The following is an 18,771-nucleotide window of genomic DNA, read 5'->3' on the forward strand; positions in this document are numbered from 1 at the left end:
ATTATCAAACTGTCTGGATAAGGCGTCGGCCTTGACATTCTTAGAACCAGGTCTATAAGTAATAAGAAAATTAAAGCAAGAAAGAAACAGAGACCACCTAGCTTGTCTAGAAGACAATCGTTTAGCGTCTTCTATGTAAGCCAGGTTTTTGTGATCAGTAATGATCAAAAGGGGGTCCTTGGAACCCTCTAAAAGATGTTGCCACTCCTTGAGAGCTAGAAATATGGCCATATATCATAATTGTGCTCGGCAGGAGACAACTTTCTAGAGAAGTAACCACAAGGATGCAACGGAGTATCCTGGCTCTCCCTCTGGGAGAGAACTGCCCCTACCCCTGTCACTGATGCATTAATCTCCAGTATGAAAGGTTTACTGATGTCAGGATGTATCAATATGTCAGCGGAGGCAAACCACTGTTTGAGAGTTTCAAAGGCTTCTATAGCCTCCATAGACCATATCGTACCGCTAACCCCCTTGCGTGTCATATTGGTGATGGGGGCTATTACTGAAGAAAATCCCTTTATAAACCTTCTGTAATAATTGGCAAAAACAATGAACCTTTGAATGGCTTTCAACCCAGTGGGTAAAGGCCACTGTAGAACCGATTCCAACATTTTAGAATCCATCTGAAACCTTGAGGCAGAGATATTATATCCTAAAAGCTGTACTTCAGATTGGTCAAAGATGCATTTTTCTAATTTACAATAAAGTAGATTTTTGAACAAAGTCTGTAATACTTGTCTCACGTGATCGTGGTGAGTCTGAATGTCAGGAGAATAAATAAGGATATCATCCAGATAGACCACGACAAATGAGTAAATGTAATCCCTGAGTACATCATTTATGAACTCTTGGAAAACCGCTGGAGCGTTGCACAACCCGAATGGCATCACTAGATATTCATAGTGTCCACTTGTGGTATTAAATGCAGTCTTCCACTTGTGGTTTTCCTTGATTCTCACTAAATTGTAAGTGCTTCTAAGGTCAAGCTTAGTAAACACTTTAGCGCCTTGGAGTCTATCAAATAATTCAGCAATAAGGGGAATGGGGTAGGTGTTCTTAATGGTGATTTTGTTCAATGCTCTGTAATCGATACATGGGCACAACTCACCGTCCTTTTTCGATACAAAAAAGAATCCTTCCCCAGCAGGCGAGGATGATTTTCCTATGTGGCCTTTATTCAATGAATCCTAAATATATTCCTCAATTACTCTAGTCTCCTGAGGTGACAGAGCATAGACTGCTCCCTTAGGTGGCATAGCGCCGGGTAGTAAATTAATGGAACAGTCATATGGTCTGTGAGGAGGTGGAGTATTCGACTGACTTTTTCTGAATACTTAATTTCTTGGTACTGTATAGGTATTTCCAGGTTTTGAGGTGTACTAGTGAGTAATTCAATAGTGCCCACTCTTTTGGCGACATTCAATATACACCTTTCATAGCAATCCTTACGCCATTCTAATATTTCCCCATTAGCCCAGTCAATATGAGGGTTATGCTTGATAAGCCATGGAAAGCCTAATATGATCGGACAGGAAGGGGATGCAATAACCAGAAATGTAATCTCTTCCTTATGTAAGGCACCAATGGAAATATCAATGGGTAAGGTTTCATGCGTTATTAATGGTTGTGAGAGTGGTCTCCCATCAATAGCTTCAACAGCTAGGGGTTATAGTTTCTCCTTGATAGGTATAGTATTACCTTTAACAAATTGAACGTCAATGAAGTTTCCAGCGGCACCTGAATCTATCAGGGCTTTGCATGAAAAGTTCTTCTTTTCAAAGGCAATAGAAACATCAAGGAGAAACCTATTTTTCTCCTTTCCAGAGGGCGTTTCCATTACACCTAAGACCTGTCCCCTTGAGGTGTGGTAGTTTTCCGGACGTATGGGACAATTGATTCTCATATGTCCTTTTCTACCGCAGTATAGACATAGGCCTTCTTTTCTCCTATATTGTCTTTCTGCTTCCGACAGTCTAGTGACCCCCAACTGCATGGGTTCGGGTTCGAGCTGTAGAGGAAATTCAGGGACAATAGGTTTGAAGAAGTGGGGTGCTACAGGCATATTCATGTGTCTGGTCTTGTTTCTAGTAGCTTCTCTGGTTCTCAATCTATTATCAATCTGCATTACAAAAGTGATAAATTCATTAAGCTTTTTGGGTAAGTCTTTTGCGGCAATCTCATCAAGCATAGTTTCAGATAGTCCCTTTTTAAATGCAGAGACCCACTGTTGCCTTGTCTGATATGCATCAGGGCAGTAAAGGCGTCATCCTCTCTGCCTAAATGTTCAAACGTAAATTTTTATTCCGTAATAAACTCCTGGTAATTGTGTGCCACACTTCTATTATTCTCCCATAATGGCTTGGCCCAAGCTAAAGCTTTACCTTTTAATTGATTCATCAGGTAACCAATTTTAGCCCTGTCTGTGGGAAAAGATCCCTGTGAGGCCTCAAAATGATACTCTTCTTGGTTAAGGAATCCCCAGCATTCTTGGAAATTACCATCAAAATGCAGAGGAGGAAATAGAGAGATAGTTGGTGCCTTGTATACTATGGGCGGAGGTACATGAGGCAGAGGTGAGACAGTAGGAGCAGCCGCAGGTTGCAGATGCGCTGTATAAGTAAGAAGCATACTGAAAGCCTGGGCAAATTGATCCATGCTGTGATCATTCTCCTCTAGTCTCCTTTCGCCAGCAGCTATGTGCTTACACAATTTTACAGGATCTATGACCATGTCGTAATGTCACGATTACAGTATGAACCAGCACGTAGAATTGTGTAACACAGAGGACTGATAGGTAACGTATCCCGGACCTTAGAATGGCCGGACTAACGTACCAAAGAATAGTCAGGAATAGCCGAGGTCAAGGGATACAGAAAGAGACACAATGATAAGGAAAAGACAGGGGTCAGGGATGCCAGAAAACAGCGAAGTCAAAAACAATGCCAAAGTCAAATAACCTGAATTACCAGAATTAATAACGCGCTTTCGGACCACCACAAGCGAAACCATGACAGGGCACTGAGCAGGATGAGAACTGGGCCTAAATACCCCTCCTCTGGATCTGATAGGCTGTAATCGGCCTTTGACCCCAAAGGTTACCATTTACATAATTGCTGCTCAGCACAAACCCTCCTGTGGATTTGATTGCTGCTCGGCACAACTTTTCCTGTCAAGACAGTAATATTGTTTGGCACAACTTTTCCTGTCTAAACAGTAAATTCCATTAATCACATTTTTATATGCAGATGAATACGTGACAAGGAGTCATTGAACCCTCCGATAGTCCCTGAGTATCCCCAGTAGTCCTGGTACCAAAGAAAGACGGGACCACCCAGTTCTGCGTGGAGTATCGGCGGTTAAATGACAAGACAGTGACGGATGCCTACCCGATGCCCAAAGTAAATGAGTTACTAGATCGCATCGCCAGGGGACGGTATCTGACCACCATTGACCTCTGCAAGGGATATTGGCAGATCCCCCTGGCCGAGGAAGCTATCCCCAAGTCGGCCTTTGTCACCCCGTTTGGCTTGTACTAATTTAGAGTCATGCCATTTGGGATGAAAAACGCCCCAGCCACTTTCCAATGCTTGGTGGATAGACTCCTTGATGGCTTCAAGGATTTCGCCTGTGCATACCTGGACGACATTGCGATCTGTAGCGAGTCTTGGGAGGAGCACTTGAGGCACGTAGGGACAGTACTGGATCAGATTCAGGCCGTCAGCCTGACTCTGAAACCAGACAAATGTCATCTAGGCATGGCAGAAGGGACACCGGGTGCGGTGTGGGAAGCAGCGACAAGAGCCAGCCAAGGTCGAATCGATTGCTAACTGGCTCATACCTCAGACCATGACCGAAGTCCTGGCCTTCCCAGGGACAGCCAGGTATTATAGACGGTTTGTACCAGACTACAGCGCCCTAGCCAAACCCTTGACTGACCTTACGAAAAAGAATTTACAACGACAAGTCCTGTGGTCTCCCGCCTGTGACACTGCCTTTGTCTTGGCTGCCCCAGTCCCTAACAAACGCTTTATTGTCCACACAGATGCTTCCATGTTCAGACTGGGGGCAGTCCTAAGCAAAGTTAGAGAGGATGGAGGAGAGCACCCTGTCGCATACATCAGTTGAAACTTACTACCACAGGAAGTGAGCTATGCGGCAGTGGAAAAAGAGTGCTTGGCTTTGGTGTGGACCCTGAAAAAGCTCACCCCATACTTATACGGGCAAGAATTCACAATGATAACGGACCACAACCCATTGGTGTGGCTTAACCAGTTCACAGGAGACAATGGACAATTGCTGAGATGGAGCTTAGCGCTTCAACCCTATAATTTTAACATACAGTATTGCCCCGGTAAGCTAAACGGCAACGCTGATGGGTTTTCCCGATAGACAGAACTCCATACATAACCAAAAGTCCAGACATCCTCCAGTTGACTGAAAAAGATCAAACTGGGTCTGCCGGAGTGTTCCGATCTGGGTGATTTTTCAGTATGTTGTTCCTCCAGATCGGGGCTATCAGGGGATGTATGTTTTATGAGTTTCACCTATGTTTTGGGGTGTTTTCAAAAATTTGTTTGGAGATAATTGAGTTGATACAGTAAATTAACTCAATTATCTCCTAAGCAGAGGGGAGGGATTCTGTATCTTGTATGGGGGTGTCTCTATGTAAAAGCATGTTTGTATTGGTTGTTCACTCTGTGTCCTTGTGCCCAACAAGATCCACCTGGGTGTCAGCCTTGTTGGGAAACCTGCATAAGAGGCATTGTGCCTCCATTAAACTTCAGTTCTTACTTTACCCTCAATCTAGAGTCTTGTCTCTTATTGGGAGAAACTGCTATAAAGCTATCACACTAGTTCTTGTGCACACTGCATCACACTATTTTTTCCTTTTATGTTCTCTCTATAGATTTACCCAGCCGCATTCTGCTTTTGTTTGTGGTTTTCTATATACTGTAAAGGTCGTTCTTTGTGGATGACGATCTTGGGAGGATGTATATTGTCTTTTAAGTTAAGTAATTTTATACTTGATATCGCACTACATTTCACTGATATTGTGGTGTTTATATTGCTGTTTTTTTGCTAGTTCTTGTAACATCTTCTCTACTTGGATGAATACTGGGAATGCTGTAATACCCCTTACACTCGGGAGAAGGATGCCCTCTGGCAGTGGAAATCCCTCTACTCATCAGGGTAACCGCTACATTAACTAATTACGTAATTATAAACCAGAAATACTAAAACATATTACTGGACTTTAGAATGGACGGATTTAACATTAATAAATACAGGGTCAGGGTAGTGAATAACTCCATAGTTGTTGTCCTAACAAATGTGTGCCATTTACCAAAAGAATCCCATAGTTCAAATACACCATAGATTACATCAGTGCTTCAATGCTGATTTTTTATTTTTTTTTGGGGGGGGGGATTCTGAATGTACTAGTGGTTATGAAACCCAAATTAGCCACACAAAATGTGGATAATTTGTTCCCCAAACAGAAATACCCTTTTTATATTGGTTTACTGGACATTTTCAAAGTTCAAAACTCATATTGACTTCTCCAGTCTCAGTATTATTTAACCCCATCATGGCAATTGTGACGAAACCAATCTCGCCACATTGTATTGGAGGAGCCTGGTTGCCCGCCTGCTGCCTCTGGACTATAGACCGGCAGCTAAAGTGTTAATTTTACTGTGCAGAAAGGTTTATTTTTCCCTTTCTGCACAGCCGTTCTATCTACCGAACAATCAGCTTCTTTTCAGCCTCCCCAGAGCCGTGGGAAGCCGGCCAGCGTTGTTAAGGGGCCACCCAGAAGCTGGCGTGTGCCTCCTATTGAACTCCCTGAAGCCGCGGTTAACCGCGGCTTAACAAGCGTGTGCCGGCAATTGACCACCCAGTAGCTGCGGTTAACCGCAGCTTAATTGATTGTTACTGGGTGGTCGCGTTTACACCTAGCCGCCACACGATGGCGGTGTTCTGGAGCTCCCCGGGCAGCCAGCGCTTGTCTGCCCGGCTTTCCTGCACTATAAGCGGACACTTTTGCGTGCAGGCACCGCTGAGCCTCCAGCCCCCTGGTTCTTATTCGGGACTTTGAATTTCTATCACAATCTATGTGAACTGTAGTAACCCAGATAGCCTGCCATGGAGCCTGTTTGTATAATTAAAGACTTTGGCTCCATGGCAATTAAAATGTATTTGTGTGGTCTGGGTGCCATTCACCTAATAATGTGCACCCAGACCTGAGCTATCTGGGGATATGTAACATGTCTATGTTTTGTGTATAAAATGTGTCTGTATGTATTTTAAAGTGATAGTCTGTTTCTGTGTCACCATGTGCATAATGGAGTCTGGCCTTTGTCCTGTGAGATAATTGAATTACTTCATTAATTATCTCCAGGGCAGAGAGGAGGAAACCAAGATGCATGGTGGGAAGGTATTGTGGCTGTATGTACTAATCTGATACATGTCTGTCTGCTGTTTCAGTCTTCCATCTGGTCCCCTAGGGGAGTGTCCACCAGGTGGGAGACCTGCATAAATACAGGGGCAGGTAGCCCTGAATAAACAGACCACTGCTTGACCCTCAACACGGAGCCTTGTCTCGTTCTTGGGGGGATTCACTGTATGCTGCTGGAAGATTGATTGCTAGAAGTGTAAGCTGATGTCTGCTTTTCCTGTTCGTCTGTTAGCAGCTATTCGTGAGGTTCCAGCTTGGAGTGCTATCTTATTCCCTGGTATACAGTTCGGGAGTTTGATGCATTCGCCTAAATCCAAATTCGTGAGTTTTGGTGCTTTTACCGTAGCTGTGCCTTTTTGTGAAAAGGGGATTATCGCCTAAACTGATTTTTCCCCTTTTATGCTGAAACGGTCCGTAACAGCAATAATCTTCAGTACTTAGTAGACCACCTTTTTGCTGTTAACACCAACTTCTGGCAGCATTCCTGAGGAATCTTAGCCCACTATTCATTAGCAATGACCTCCAGTTAAGTGATATTCCTGGGTGTGCGTGATGCAACCACCTTCTTCAAATCCCACCAGATATATTCTTGTGGTTCAAGATGACTGTAATGGCTACTGTAGAATGTTCCAGGACTTCTTCTGCAACCAAGCCTTGGTGAAATCTGAAGTTTTTTGGGATCATTGTCTAGTTGGATTGTCCAATTACTCCAAGCTTCAGCTTCCTCACATACGGCATGACATTTTTTCCTAGGATTTCCTTATGTTTCAATAAATCCATCTTGTATTCCACATTCTGCAGGTTTCCAGTGCCAAAGAACGCAAAGCAGCCCCAGAGCATCACTGATCCACCACAATGCTTAACTGTAGGCAGAGTGTTCTTTTCAGCATATGCTTCATTTTTCTTCCTCAGACATAGCGCTGATCCATTGGGTCAAAAAGGTCCAGTTTTCTTTCATTGCTCCACAGAACAGAATTCCCAAATTTTTGTGGCTTTTTTATATGATTTTTAGCATATCGGAGCAAACTTATCTGTGCTTTTGGGTCAGTAGCCGTGTACATCTTGGAGTTCTGGCATGGAAACCTCCTGCGTTTAGTACGCACCTTACTGTACTCACTGAAACCTCAGTGCCTGTTGTCACCAAGTCTTGATGCAGGTATTTTGCAGTCACTCAAGGGTTTTTCACAACCTGCCTTAGAAATCTGGCTGCAGCTGTTGATACCTTCCTTTTATTGCAACGTTCAGGTAGTGTAACCACTGTTCCTTCAACTTTGAGCTGGCGCACGATGCTTCCAGCAGTGTCTCTAGGAACATTTAGTGCCTTTGCTATCTTTTATTATCCTGTTCTTTGTTTGTGGACCATTCTATTTCTAACATGCAGTCAAACGTGACACTCAACAAACTCGTAGCCAGTACAAGTATTTCAAGTGTTGCAGCTCAAGCACACCTGGTGCAACTAATGAAGCCCTTGATCAGTTGCATCAAGTGTCCTTGAGACAACACCTGTTTTGCATATTTGTGCTGTTGTGAGGGATTCTATTCAGGGTATTGAATAATTTTGGGACTGGAGAAGTAATTATAAGTTGCATTTTTATTTAAATTGGTGGAAACCACTTGACACATTCATTATGTTGAGCTATTTCAATTACTTTTGTTTAATGTGTTCATTGCAAACGGCTGAAACTGTATACAAAGTCTGTAAACTTTGACAGTAAACTTAATTTTCAATGACAATGACATTTCATAAATATACAGGAAAGGGGAACTGCCACTTCTTTGGCATTTACACCACTGACAAAATAAAAACCGTTATAACATATTATTTTAAATGTATTCTAAAGATTTAGCAAATTGCATCTTAATCCTGTTCAGGTGAGTCAGGATACACAATGCTAATGAGAGGAGACACATCTTCTCTGTATGTTTTTCTATGTTGGATGCCTGTTGCAAAGGGTAGAGCTTAACAATTCCGGACTTGTTGTTAAGACAGGGATGCCAAGTTGTAGGATAAAGAGGTGTGGATGGCTACATTTACCTTTTTTTTCCCCCATACCTGACAAATAGATTATAGTGACTATTCCCCTTTAACCCTATGTCTAAACTAAATACATCGGCAACATATCTCACAATGTAAAGTTGAATTGTTCAAATCTAGTAAAGACTACTGCAGGGGTAGGAAACTTTTGGCATTTTAGATGTTATAGACTACATCTCCCTAAATGCTCTAACAGACATCATGCAGTAGTAAAGGTTTACATATAGACATTATTGCTACTATATGAATAGCCCTTTTCCTATAGATTTACTTGAGAGTTAAACTTAGTTAAATGTATCTCTTGTAGTATAAGTCAGCATGAAACCAGAGCAAAAAAAGCAAAAAGTTGTAAAAAATTTTTATTTTTATACCCCATGATAGCACTGTTGAGTTATCTGATGAGCTCCAAATAGTATTTAAAAATTCAAAATTTGAAAAGAATTCCCATATTCCAGTCAGAATTCCAATCGAGATTTTAATGAATAATTCAGGGCAAGTTTGTAATTTTTTTGTCAAGGAAAGAAGACTTCTGATAGAATTTTACCTGGGGTTTTCAAGGGGACTTGATGATCTGAATTTACTTTGAGCAGTATGAATAATGCACTAGTCCTGTGTTGTCTGGTTAAATTTCTCTGGTGTCTCAATAAGCACAAAACCAGAGAGAAAACCTAGGAGCACCAAATTAGAACACTTACCTACAAACCTGTGACCGTTGGGTACATGGGTATATGAAGGGGAAGGGGATAACAATACCACAGAAGATCTCGTGGAGGGGTTAAAGGAGTATATTCATTCTCAGTCATGATTCTGTAGTTATTAAAAGTAAATGTTTTACTGTTTAAGGAAGAGTAAACCTTAAATAGACTTGTTGTCAACTCTACTAATATCATCTCCTGTGAGTGTGGATCTACTTTCCAAAAGAAAACTTAAGATACATTCTTAGGCTGCGAACCCCCCAGATTTTGTGTGGGTGTAACACCAAAGGTTGGGATATATGTGTTACTGGGACAGAAATATTGAATAATGTGCACAAAGAGTTGTTACTTCTTAACGATTATACATTACCACTGATTTGTGACTTTAAATATCCCATGCATATAGTTTAAATTGGTAGGAAAAAAAAAGTTATCTATTTTTATATTAAAACCGTGTTCCCTACACTTTAATCACACTATTTTCTCTGAAGAGCCTAGTTTTGCCAAATAAATGTCAAGTGTTTTAACTGTCAGTTTATTATCTGACCAAGACATCTTGCTTGTGTATATGTATTTATCTTACTGTTGGCTCCTTTCTAGGGGTTCTTGTCCTGACTTCAACATTATTTATAGAAATTTAGGGAATCTGTAGAATTACTAGTCCCTGTGTGTTTCTCAATCTTAATGTATTTCTCTTACAATATAAATATTATTAATTTAAAGGGAGAAGAGAACAAATTTAAAGCACTGGGGAATTTTTAAAGAAGGGAGACATTTAGATAATTAGGCACAGATAACATTATCTTCGCATACTCTCCGTAATTCTAAATACTGGTCATGGAATAATGCTGACATCCAGAGGTTGTACACCATAACTGCAGTTATTTATAATTAATCTTTCTTCAACTTTTAGAAGCATAGAAACATAGAAACATAGAATGTGACGGCAGATAAGAACCATTTGGCCCATCTAGTCTGCCCAATTTTCTAAATACTTTCATTAGTCCCTGGCCTTATCTTATAGTTAGGATAGCCTTATGTCTATCCCACACATGCTTAAACTCCTTTACTGTGTTAACCTCTACCACTTCAGCTGGAAGGCTACCCCATGCTTCCAATACCCTCTCAGTAAAGTAATACTTCCTGATATTATTTTTAAACCTTTGTCCCTCTAATTTAAGACTATGTCCTCTTGTTGTGGTAGTTTTTCTTATTTTAAATATAGTCTCCTCCTTTACTGTGTTGATTCCCTTTATGTATTGAAACTTTTCCATCATATCTCCCCTGTCTCGTCTTTCCTCCAAGCTATACATGATAGCTTGTATCTTTATTTTTTATTATTATTATTGAGATTTATATAGCCCCAACATATTTATATAGTGTCATCATATTTAGGGACAGTAGACTAGAAATGTATGGAGACATTGTTCTAATCCTACCTAAGTTTATAATAGAATATACTATATTTATTGCAATTTGAGTAAAATTTAGGAAGTCTATTTTCCGTACCTCAAAAATAGTTTATTCCCTCATGCCTCTGTTCCTCTAGAATGTGTTTTTTTGTTACCTCTCCAGTTTTTTCTCTGATTGTCTATTTTATTTCATAGGTATCCAATGTTTACCTCCAGCTTTTAGTGAACTGCAATATTCATGAACCTTTTCCAGACATTGTTTATGATTTTGGACCCCAAAGGTTCTTGTAAGTTCTAGTATGAAAACAGCTGGTGGTCATTTATTTTAATATTCATGTATTTTAATTTAAAAATTTAATTACAACTTATTGCAGGTCCATTTTTGCTCTGCTTGTTTATTTTTTTTGTTTTTTTTCATTATGAGCTTTATTATGTTTTATGATAGATATTGGCTTCTGGAATCTGTGGCTCTGACAGCAGTGCTCTAAGCACAGTCCTCAGTGATATTAAGTTTCCAGTGATATTGGGCCATGAAGCTGTCGGGATTGTTGAGAGCATCGGATGCGGAGTGACTATTGTAAAACCAGGTATCTCTCATTACAGGCAATTTATGGCATTATTGGATTACAACTGCAAAATAAGGTGTTTTATTCTGTATATACAGTGTAAAACATAATCATGGTTATTTACTAAACTAAAAATTGCAGCAAATCATACATGGAGAAAAAAATTAAAAAAAAAAGGGACTGAAATCACAACTCCTAAATCTGATGTGCACAAGATAAGCAAAAGTAAAATTACCATGCAGGATTTCAACTCATAACCTTTGCATTACAGGCTCAGTGTAATATCCTTAGACATTTTATGCAAGCTTTTAAAAAAATTATACTGTACTGTACAGCTGACAATTTTTTTATCTGGCAATAAAAAAAAAAAATATTATGAGAACAATCTGGTGGGGTGCCGCCTAAATGTCTCTTTGGATGTGCCACCACTGGCCAAAATGTAAGGTGAAATCACTGATCAGCTATATTCGCAGCTTGGCTGTACTTGCCTACATATTGGATTTTAATTTACTCCAGTTTGAAATACAGTGACCCACCCCAAATGAGCTAGTGTTTAATTTATTTATTCATTTTCAAACACTGACAAACAGTATAAATTTGAGGAGGTTTTGGGTAGTAATGTCACATTAATTAAATTTTCATTTGTATAAAGCATATATATAATATGCATTGTGAGTATACAGGGAGTGCAGAATTATTAGGCAAGTTGTATTTTTGAGGATTAATTTTATTATTGAACAACAACCATGTTCTCAATGAACCCAAAAAACTCATTAATATCAAAGCTGAATATTTTTGGAAGTAGTTTTTAGTTTGTTTTTAGTTATAGCTATTTTAGGGTGATATCTGTGTGTGCAGGTGACTATTACTGTGCATAATTATTAGGCAACTTAACAAAAAACAAATATATACCCATTTCAATTATTTATTTTTACCAGTGAAACCAATATAACATCTCAACATTCACAAATATACATTTCTGACATTCAAAAACAAAACAAAAACAAATCTGTGACCAATATAGCCACCTTTCTTGGCAAGGACACTCAAAAGCCTGCCATCCATGGATTCTGTCAGTGTTTTGATCTGTTCACCATCAACATTGCGTGCAGCAGCAACCACAGCCTCCCAGACACTGTTCAGAGAGGTGTACTGTTTTCCCTCCTTGTAAATCTCACATTTGATGATGGACCACAGGTTCTCAATGGGGTTCAGATCAGGTGAACAAGGAGGCCATGTCATTAGATTTTCTTCTTTTATACCCTTTCTTGACAGCCACGCTGTGGAGTACTTGGACGCGTGTGATGGAGCATTGTCCTGCATGAAAATCATGTTTTTCTTGAAGGATGCAGACTTCTTCCTGTACCACTGCTTGAAGAAGGTGTCTTCCAGAAACTGGGAGTTGAGCTTGACTCCATCCTGAACCCGAAAAGGCCCCACAAGCTCATCTTTGATGATACCAGCCCAAACCAGTACTCCACCTCCACCTTGCTGGCGTCTGAGTCGGACTGGAGCTCTCTGCCCTTTACCAATCCATCCATCTGGCCCATCAAGACTCACTCTCATTTCATCAGTCCATAAAACCTTAGAAAAATCAGTCTTGAGATATTTCTTGGCCCAGTCTTGACGTTTCAGCTTGTGTGTCTTGTTCAGTGGTGGTCGTCTTTCAGCCTTTCTTACCTTGGCCATGTCTCTGAGTATTGCACACCTTGTGCTTTCGGGCACTCCAGTGATGTTGCAGCTCTGAAATATGGCCAGACTGGTGGCAAGTGGCATCTTGGCAGCTGCACGCTTGACTTTTCTCAGTTCATGGGCCGTTATTTTGCGCCTTGGTTTCTCCACACGCTTCTTGCGACCCTGTTGACTATTTTGAATGAAACGCTTGATTGTTCGATGATCACGCTTCAGAAGCTTTGCAATTTTAAGAGTGCTGCATCCCTCTGCAAGATATCTCACTATTTTTAACTTTTCTGAGCCTGTCAAGTCCTTCTTTTGACCCATTTTGCCAAAGGAAAGGAGGTTGCCTAATAATTATGCACACCTGATATAGGGTGTTGATGTCATTAGACCACACCCCTTCTCATTACAGAGATGCACATCACCTAATATGCTTAATTGGTAGTAGGGTTTCGAGCCTATACAGCTTGGAGTAAGACAACATGCATAAAGAGGATGATGTTGTCAAAATACTCATTTGCCTAATAATTCTGCACGCAGTGTATACATTAAAGCACTATCACTTTAATTGTTTCGGTTCAACACTTTTTTTGTATTGTGTTTTTTATCACATTACATTTGCAATTTATATATATATATATATATATATATAAAATCGCAATGCTCTTACAACAGATTATTAAAATACACTTTAGTTAATTTAGTGCTAGCACTTTTTAATGTGTCTCCCATGTTGGCATTAGTGTAGGACCCACAAATACTGAGGTACTGTGAGGTAGTGGTGGGCTTAGCACTTTATGGCTAAATGGTTTAACTAAATCTCCATATTTGTTTGCTGAGATATGTGATTAAGCAACCTTATCTATCAAAAAATGCTTTTTTTTTTGTTTTGTTGCTGTTTTTGGATAGCATATGTCTTTTCTTTGTATTTTTTGAAAGCAGTATCCCAAAACCTTGAGTCCGTGATCTATTTTATAAAATAGTTTGTATTTTGTTTATTACTACTACAATGTTCCTGTATAACATTGCACATTATCCGAATAAATTGTAAATTATGTAAATGTCATTTTTTTTTTTTTTTTAAATAAACTTTCTTATCCTAATCCATTTGCATATCTTTAGGTGACAAAGTTATCCCTCTATTTGTTCCTAATTGCGGAGTTTGCAGAAGCTGCAAGTCTACAAACAGCAACATGTGTCACAAAAATGAGTATGTCTTTTTTATTTTGCAATAGGTTTTAAGAAAAGTGCAAGATCTCTTTATCTTAACAAACATGTGCTGACTGTATATCAATAAGCTAAAATAAGATATAAGATGTTAACACAACAGAGAAACCTTGTTTGCATAAAATAATTAATTTGCAACTGATTCTATTCACTAAATAGTGGTTTATATGGGCCAAAATAGTCAAGTTAAACATTTTCCAAATGAGCTATTTGACTTTTTTTTCCAAATTACAATATATTGGCCTGACATTTGCAATTTGCTTATAGATTCAACACCAACAGTTTAGTAAATAAGTCCATAAGCAATGAACGTTACTTTCTCTGTCTGTCTCTGCCATTTAACTCTCTACATCATTCCCTATCTTCCACTCTCTCTCATTTTCTTCTTCTTCATATATATATATACACTGCTCAAAAAAATAAAGGGAACACTTAAACAACACAATGTAACTCCAAGTCAATCACACTTCTGTGAAATCAAACTGTCCACTTAGGAAGCAACCCTGAGTGACAATCAATTTCACATGCTGTTGTGCAAATGGGATAGACAACAGGTGTAAATTATAGGCAATTAGCAAGACACCCCCAATAAAGGAGTGGTTCTGCAGGTGGTGACCACAGACCACTTCTCAGTCCCTATGCTTCCTGGCTGATGTTTTGGTCACTTTTGAATGCTTGTGGTGCTTTCACTCTAGTGGTAGCATGAGACGGAGTCTACATTCACACAAGTGTGCAAGGAGGAACAGGAGGAGCACTGCCAGAGCCCTGCAAAATGATCTCCAGCAGGCCAAAAATGTGCATGTGTCTGCTCAAACGGTCAGAAACAGACTCCATGAGGGTGGTATGAGGGCCCGACGTCCACAGGTGGGGGTTGTGCTTACAGCCCAACACCGTGCAGGACGTTTGGCATTTGCCAGAGAACACCAAGATTGGAAAATTTGCTACTGGCACCCTGTGCTCTTCGCAGATGAAAGCAGGTTCACACTGAGCACATGTGACAGATGTGACAGATGTGACAGAGTCTGGAGACGCCATGGAGAACGTTCTGCTGCCTGCAACATCCTCCAGCATGACCGGTTTGGCAGTGGGTCAGTAATGGTGTGGGGTGACATTTCCTTTGGGGACCACACAGGCCTCCATGTGCTCGCCAGAGGTGGCATGACTGCCATTAGGTACTGAGATGAAATCCTCAGACCCCTTGTGAGACCATATGCTGGTGCGGATGGCCCTGGGTTCCTCCTAATGCAAGACAATGCTAGACCTCATGTGGTTGGAGTGTTTCAGCAGTTCCTGCAAGACGAAGGCATTGGTGCTATGGACTGGCCCACCCCTTCTCCAGACCTGAATCCAATTGAGCACATCTGGGACATCATGTTTCGCTCCATCCACCAACATCACGATGCACCACAGACTGTCCAGGAGTTCACCTCAGCAGGAGCATGCACAGGCATTGTAGGGAGGTCATACAGGCACGTGGAGGCCACACACACTACTGAGCCTCATTTTGACTTGTTTTAAGGACATTACATCAAATTTGGATCAGCCTGTAGTGTGTTTTTCCACTTTAATTTTGAGTGTGACCTCCATGGGTTGCAAAATTTGATTTCCATTTTTTTTTGTGTGTGTGTGATTTTGTTGTCAGCACATTCAACTATGTAAAGAACAAAGTATTTCAGAAGAATATTTAATTCATTCAGATCTAGGATGTGTTATTTTTGTGTTCCCTTTATTTTTTTGAGCAGTGTATATATATATATATATATATATATCACAAAATAAACCAATATAGTAAATTGCATGTTGGAATCTGTTAAATATGTAAAGAAACGCATTGGGAGGACACACTTAGACAGGTCAATTCACTAAAGTGAGAATTCAAAGAGAATTTCAAATTTAAGGCCAGAGTAGATTATAATAGTCTGCAAATTAAAGTCATTTTACAGGAGAGGACACATGGCACAAGAGAAAGCACTGTAGTGAAGAGTCTAAAGTACTCAAAGTGATATTTTATGTCAATGGTCAATGGTGCAAATGATATAATAAATAAAAATAAATTGTGTCTACCAGCATTGATAGATATAGTATTCCTGTTCTATACAAGCTAGATGCAACATTATAGCTCTCTCCACAGTAAACAAACAACAAACAATAAAATGTAGAAAAAAATTGAGCAGAGCACTTATAAAATGCAATACAATATCTTCTAAAATCTAAATAATATGATTCTTACTCATTTTAGAATCCTTATTTGGTGATTTATAACCCAAGTCACATGCAAAGAATAAGGAACAATAGGAAATATATCATGATTCTTCCAGATGGCCTTCCTCTGTTTTTAATGATTCTCTAGTGTAGATTAGCCAATGTATTCACCTTGGCTCTCGATTGAGTCATGACCACACTTTTCTGGAGAGCTGCTCTTTTTTTATGAACATATGGCAGGCTGAAAATCATTCTAGATTGATACATTGAGCCACCAGTGAGTGGATCATGCAATCAAAAATAAGCATACAATGTAAAGCAGTTTGAAACACAGATGTAGCATTCTAATCATCTGTCACATTATAATGTTCCATTTTAATGCCATGTTAATCAATTCATCTATACATTTTGTTCACTGCAGTTTATATAAAAGGAATCCAAATCAACTTTGATTTTTTAAATTATTTTTTTAAATAATGTTTGTCTTACAGGTTTGGTTCAAGAAGTGGATTAATGGAGGACAAAACTACAAGGTTTACATGTAAGGGTAAACCAATTCACAACTTTTTCAGTACAAGCACCTTCACTGAATACACAGTGGTGTCTGATATCTGTGTTGCAAAAGTGAACTCTCATGCACCTATTGAAACTTGCCTTATTGGGTGTGGATTTGGTACGGGATATGGAGCAGCTATTAACACTGCTAAGGCAAGTATATAAATAAAAAAAATCAAAACACCACATTGTTGATTTTTTCTTTTCCTTTGCATATATTTGTGAGGTTATTTAATTATCTTGATCAATTAAGCTAGAATTTCATATTCAAGCAAGCTGCTGGCATTGGTGCTGATGATAATAGAATGTACTATAAAGTAATATATAGGTATTTCATGATGTCCTGTACCCACCCAAATGAAAACCATGAATATGGAAAATACAAACTGCTTTAGTCAAATTGACAAAATGACATAGCTGTTAAGGAATATACTCTGACACTTATTCAGAGGGAGAATAGAAAGAGAAAAATAAATAAAAAATGAACTGTTTCATACAGTTCCTTTTTATTTTTTTTAAAAAAAACAACACTCTAAGCACCATAACCATAATGGCTCACTGAAGTGGTTGTAATGCCAGGAGTGTACCTCACATTGTAAAGGCTCAAACCATTGTAGAGCAGTTTAACTTCTTACCTAGGGTCCACTGGTTGCTTCTTCCAACCTCCACTACTGACAATAAAAAATTAGAAGCTGATGCTCTCAGCTAATGAGCTAGCCTCACCCTGTAGGGTTTCACTTGGGGAAGTTAAGAGAAGCTTGTGCTTTAGACCTTCAGGATTTCCATCATCAGTAGTGGAGGAGAGGAGTAGTGCCCAGCGGACCACATTTAAGAAGTCAAACCGAGTTACAGTGGATATGGTGCTTGAAGTGTTACTTTTAAATACAAATACTTGTTTTGAACAGAAACCAACAGTGTTTCTTGCTTTTGAAAAAGGGATATTTTCAAATTCAAAGAAAAAAATACACCAATTTAAGCAACACTATAGAATTTGAAATTAAAACATATGTCCAAGATTAGGGATATGCACATAAAGATGAGGTTTTAAATGTCAACAATATGATCATGGACCATGTTTAGTTAAAGGGACACTATAGTCACCAAAACAACTTTAGCTTAATGAAGCAGGTTTGGTGTATAGATAGTGTCCATGAGTTAAATCACTTTGTTTATTAACCTTAGTCACACCTCCCTGCATGTGACTTGCACAGCCTTCCTAAACACTTCCTGTAAAGAGTCATCTAAAGTTTATCCTTCCTTTATTGCAAGTTCTGTTTAATTTAGATTTTCTTATCCCCTGCTATATTAATAGCTTGCTAGACCCTGCAAGTGTCTCATGTATGTGATTACAGTTCAATTTATAGAGAAAGAGATACAATGGTTTAAGGTAAATTACATCTGATTGAAAGTGAAACCAGTTTTTTTTCATGCAGGCTGTGTCAATAAGAGTCATGAGAGGTGTGACAAGGGCTGCATAAACAGAAACAAAGTGACTTAACTCCTAAATGGCAGTGAATTTAGCAGTGAAACCTGAGAAGCATGATCTATACACTAAAACTGCTTCATTAAGCTAAAGTTGTTTAGGTGACTATAGTGTTCCTTTAAGGTTTAGCCTGATATAGACATCGTTGATTGAGCAAAATGTTTAATGGGCTCTTGTTTTGGGGATCCTTCTTCCCTCCCTCCTGTGGCGGGTAATTGCTGTATGCGTGTGGTGGTTGAGAGTTCTGTAAGGGAATGTTGTGTGGGATGGCTTAGTGTTGCTTAGTGTGGTGGCTGACCTGTGTGTGGTAACCAAGGTTTGTATGTGGAAAGGCTTATTGTAACGCCACTCCTGCTCACCTTTTGGTGGCAAAGTGAATGGTTATTCTGGGTTGGATTTCAGATGGTCCAGTGGTTTACAACACTCTTCTGAAACTAGCACTCAGTCAATGAATCATTGAGA

At 39.5% G+C, this 18,771-nt stretch overlaps 1 protein-coding gene across 1 annotated transcript in view; it reads left to right on the plus strand.

The window, feature by feature from the left end:
* LOC134614614 (NADP-dependent alcohol dehydrogenase-like) overlaps window positions 1-18,771 on the plus strand; it is a 51,192-nt gene that overhangs the window by 12,920 nt on the left and 19,501 nt on the right. Inside the window, exons 3-5 of the mRNA XM_063458591.1 lie at window positions 11,045-11,186; window positions 13,965-14,052; window positions 16,763-16,979. Of these exons, the coding sequence (XP_063314661.1) occupies window positions 11,045-11,186; window positions 13,965-14,052; window positions 16,763-16,979 (447 nt within the window). The remainder of the gene's footprint in view (window positions 1-11,044; window positions 11,187-13,964; window positions 14,053-16,762; window positions 16,980-18,771) is intronic.

This window comes from Pelobates fuscus, chromosome 6 (assembly GCF_036172605.1).
Source record: "Pelobates fuscus isolate aPelFus1 chromosome 6, aPelFus1.pri, whole genome shotgun sequence".
Taxonomy (NCBI): Eukaryota; Metazoa; Chordata; class Amphibia; order Anura; family Pelobatidae; genus Pelobates; species Pelobates fuscus.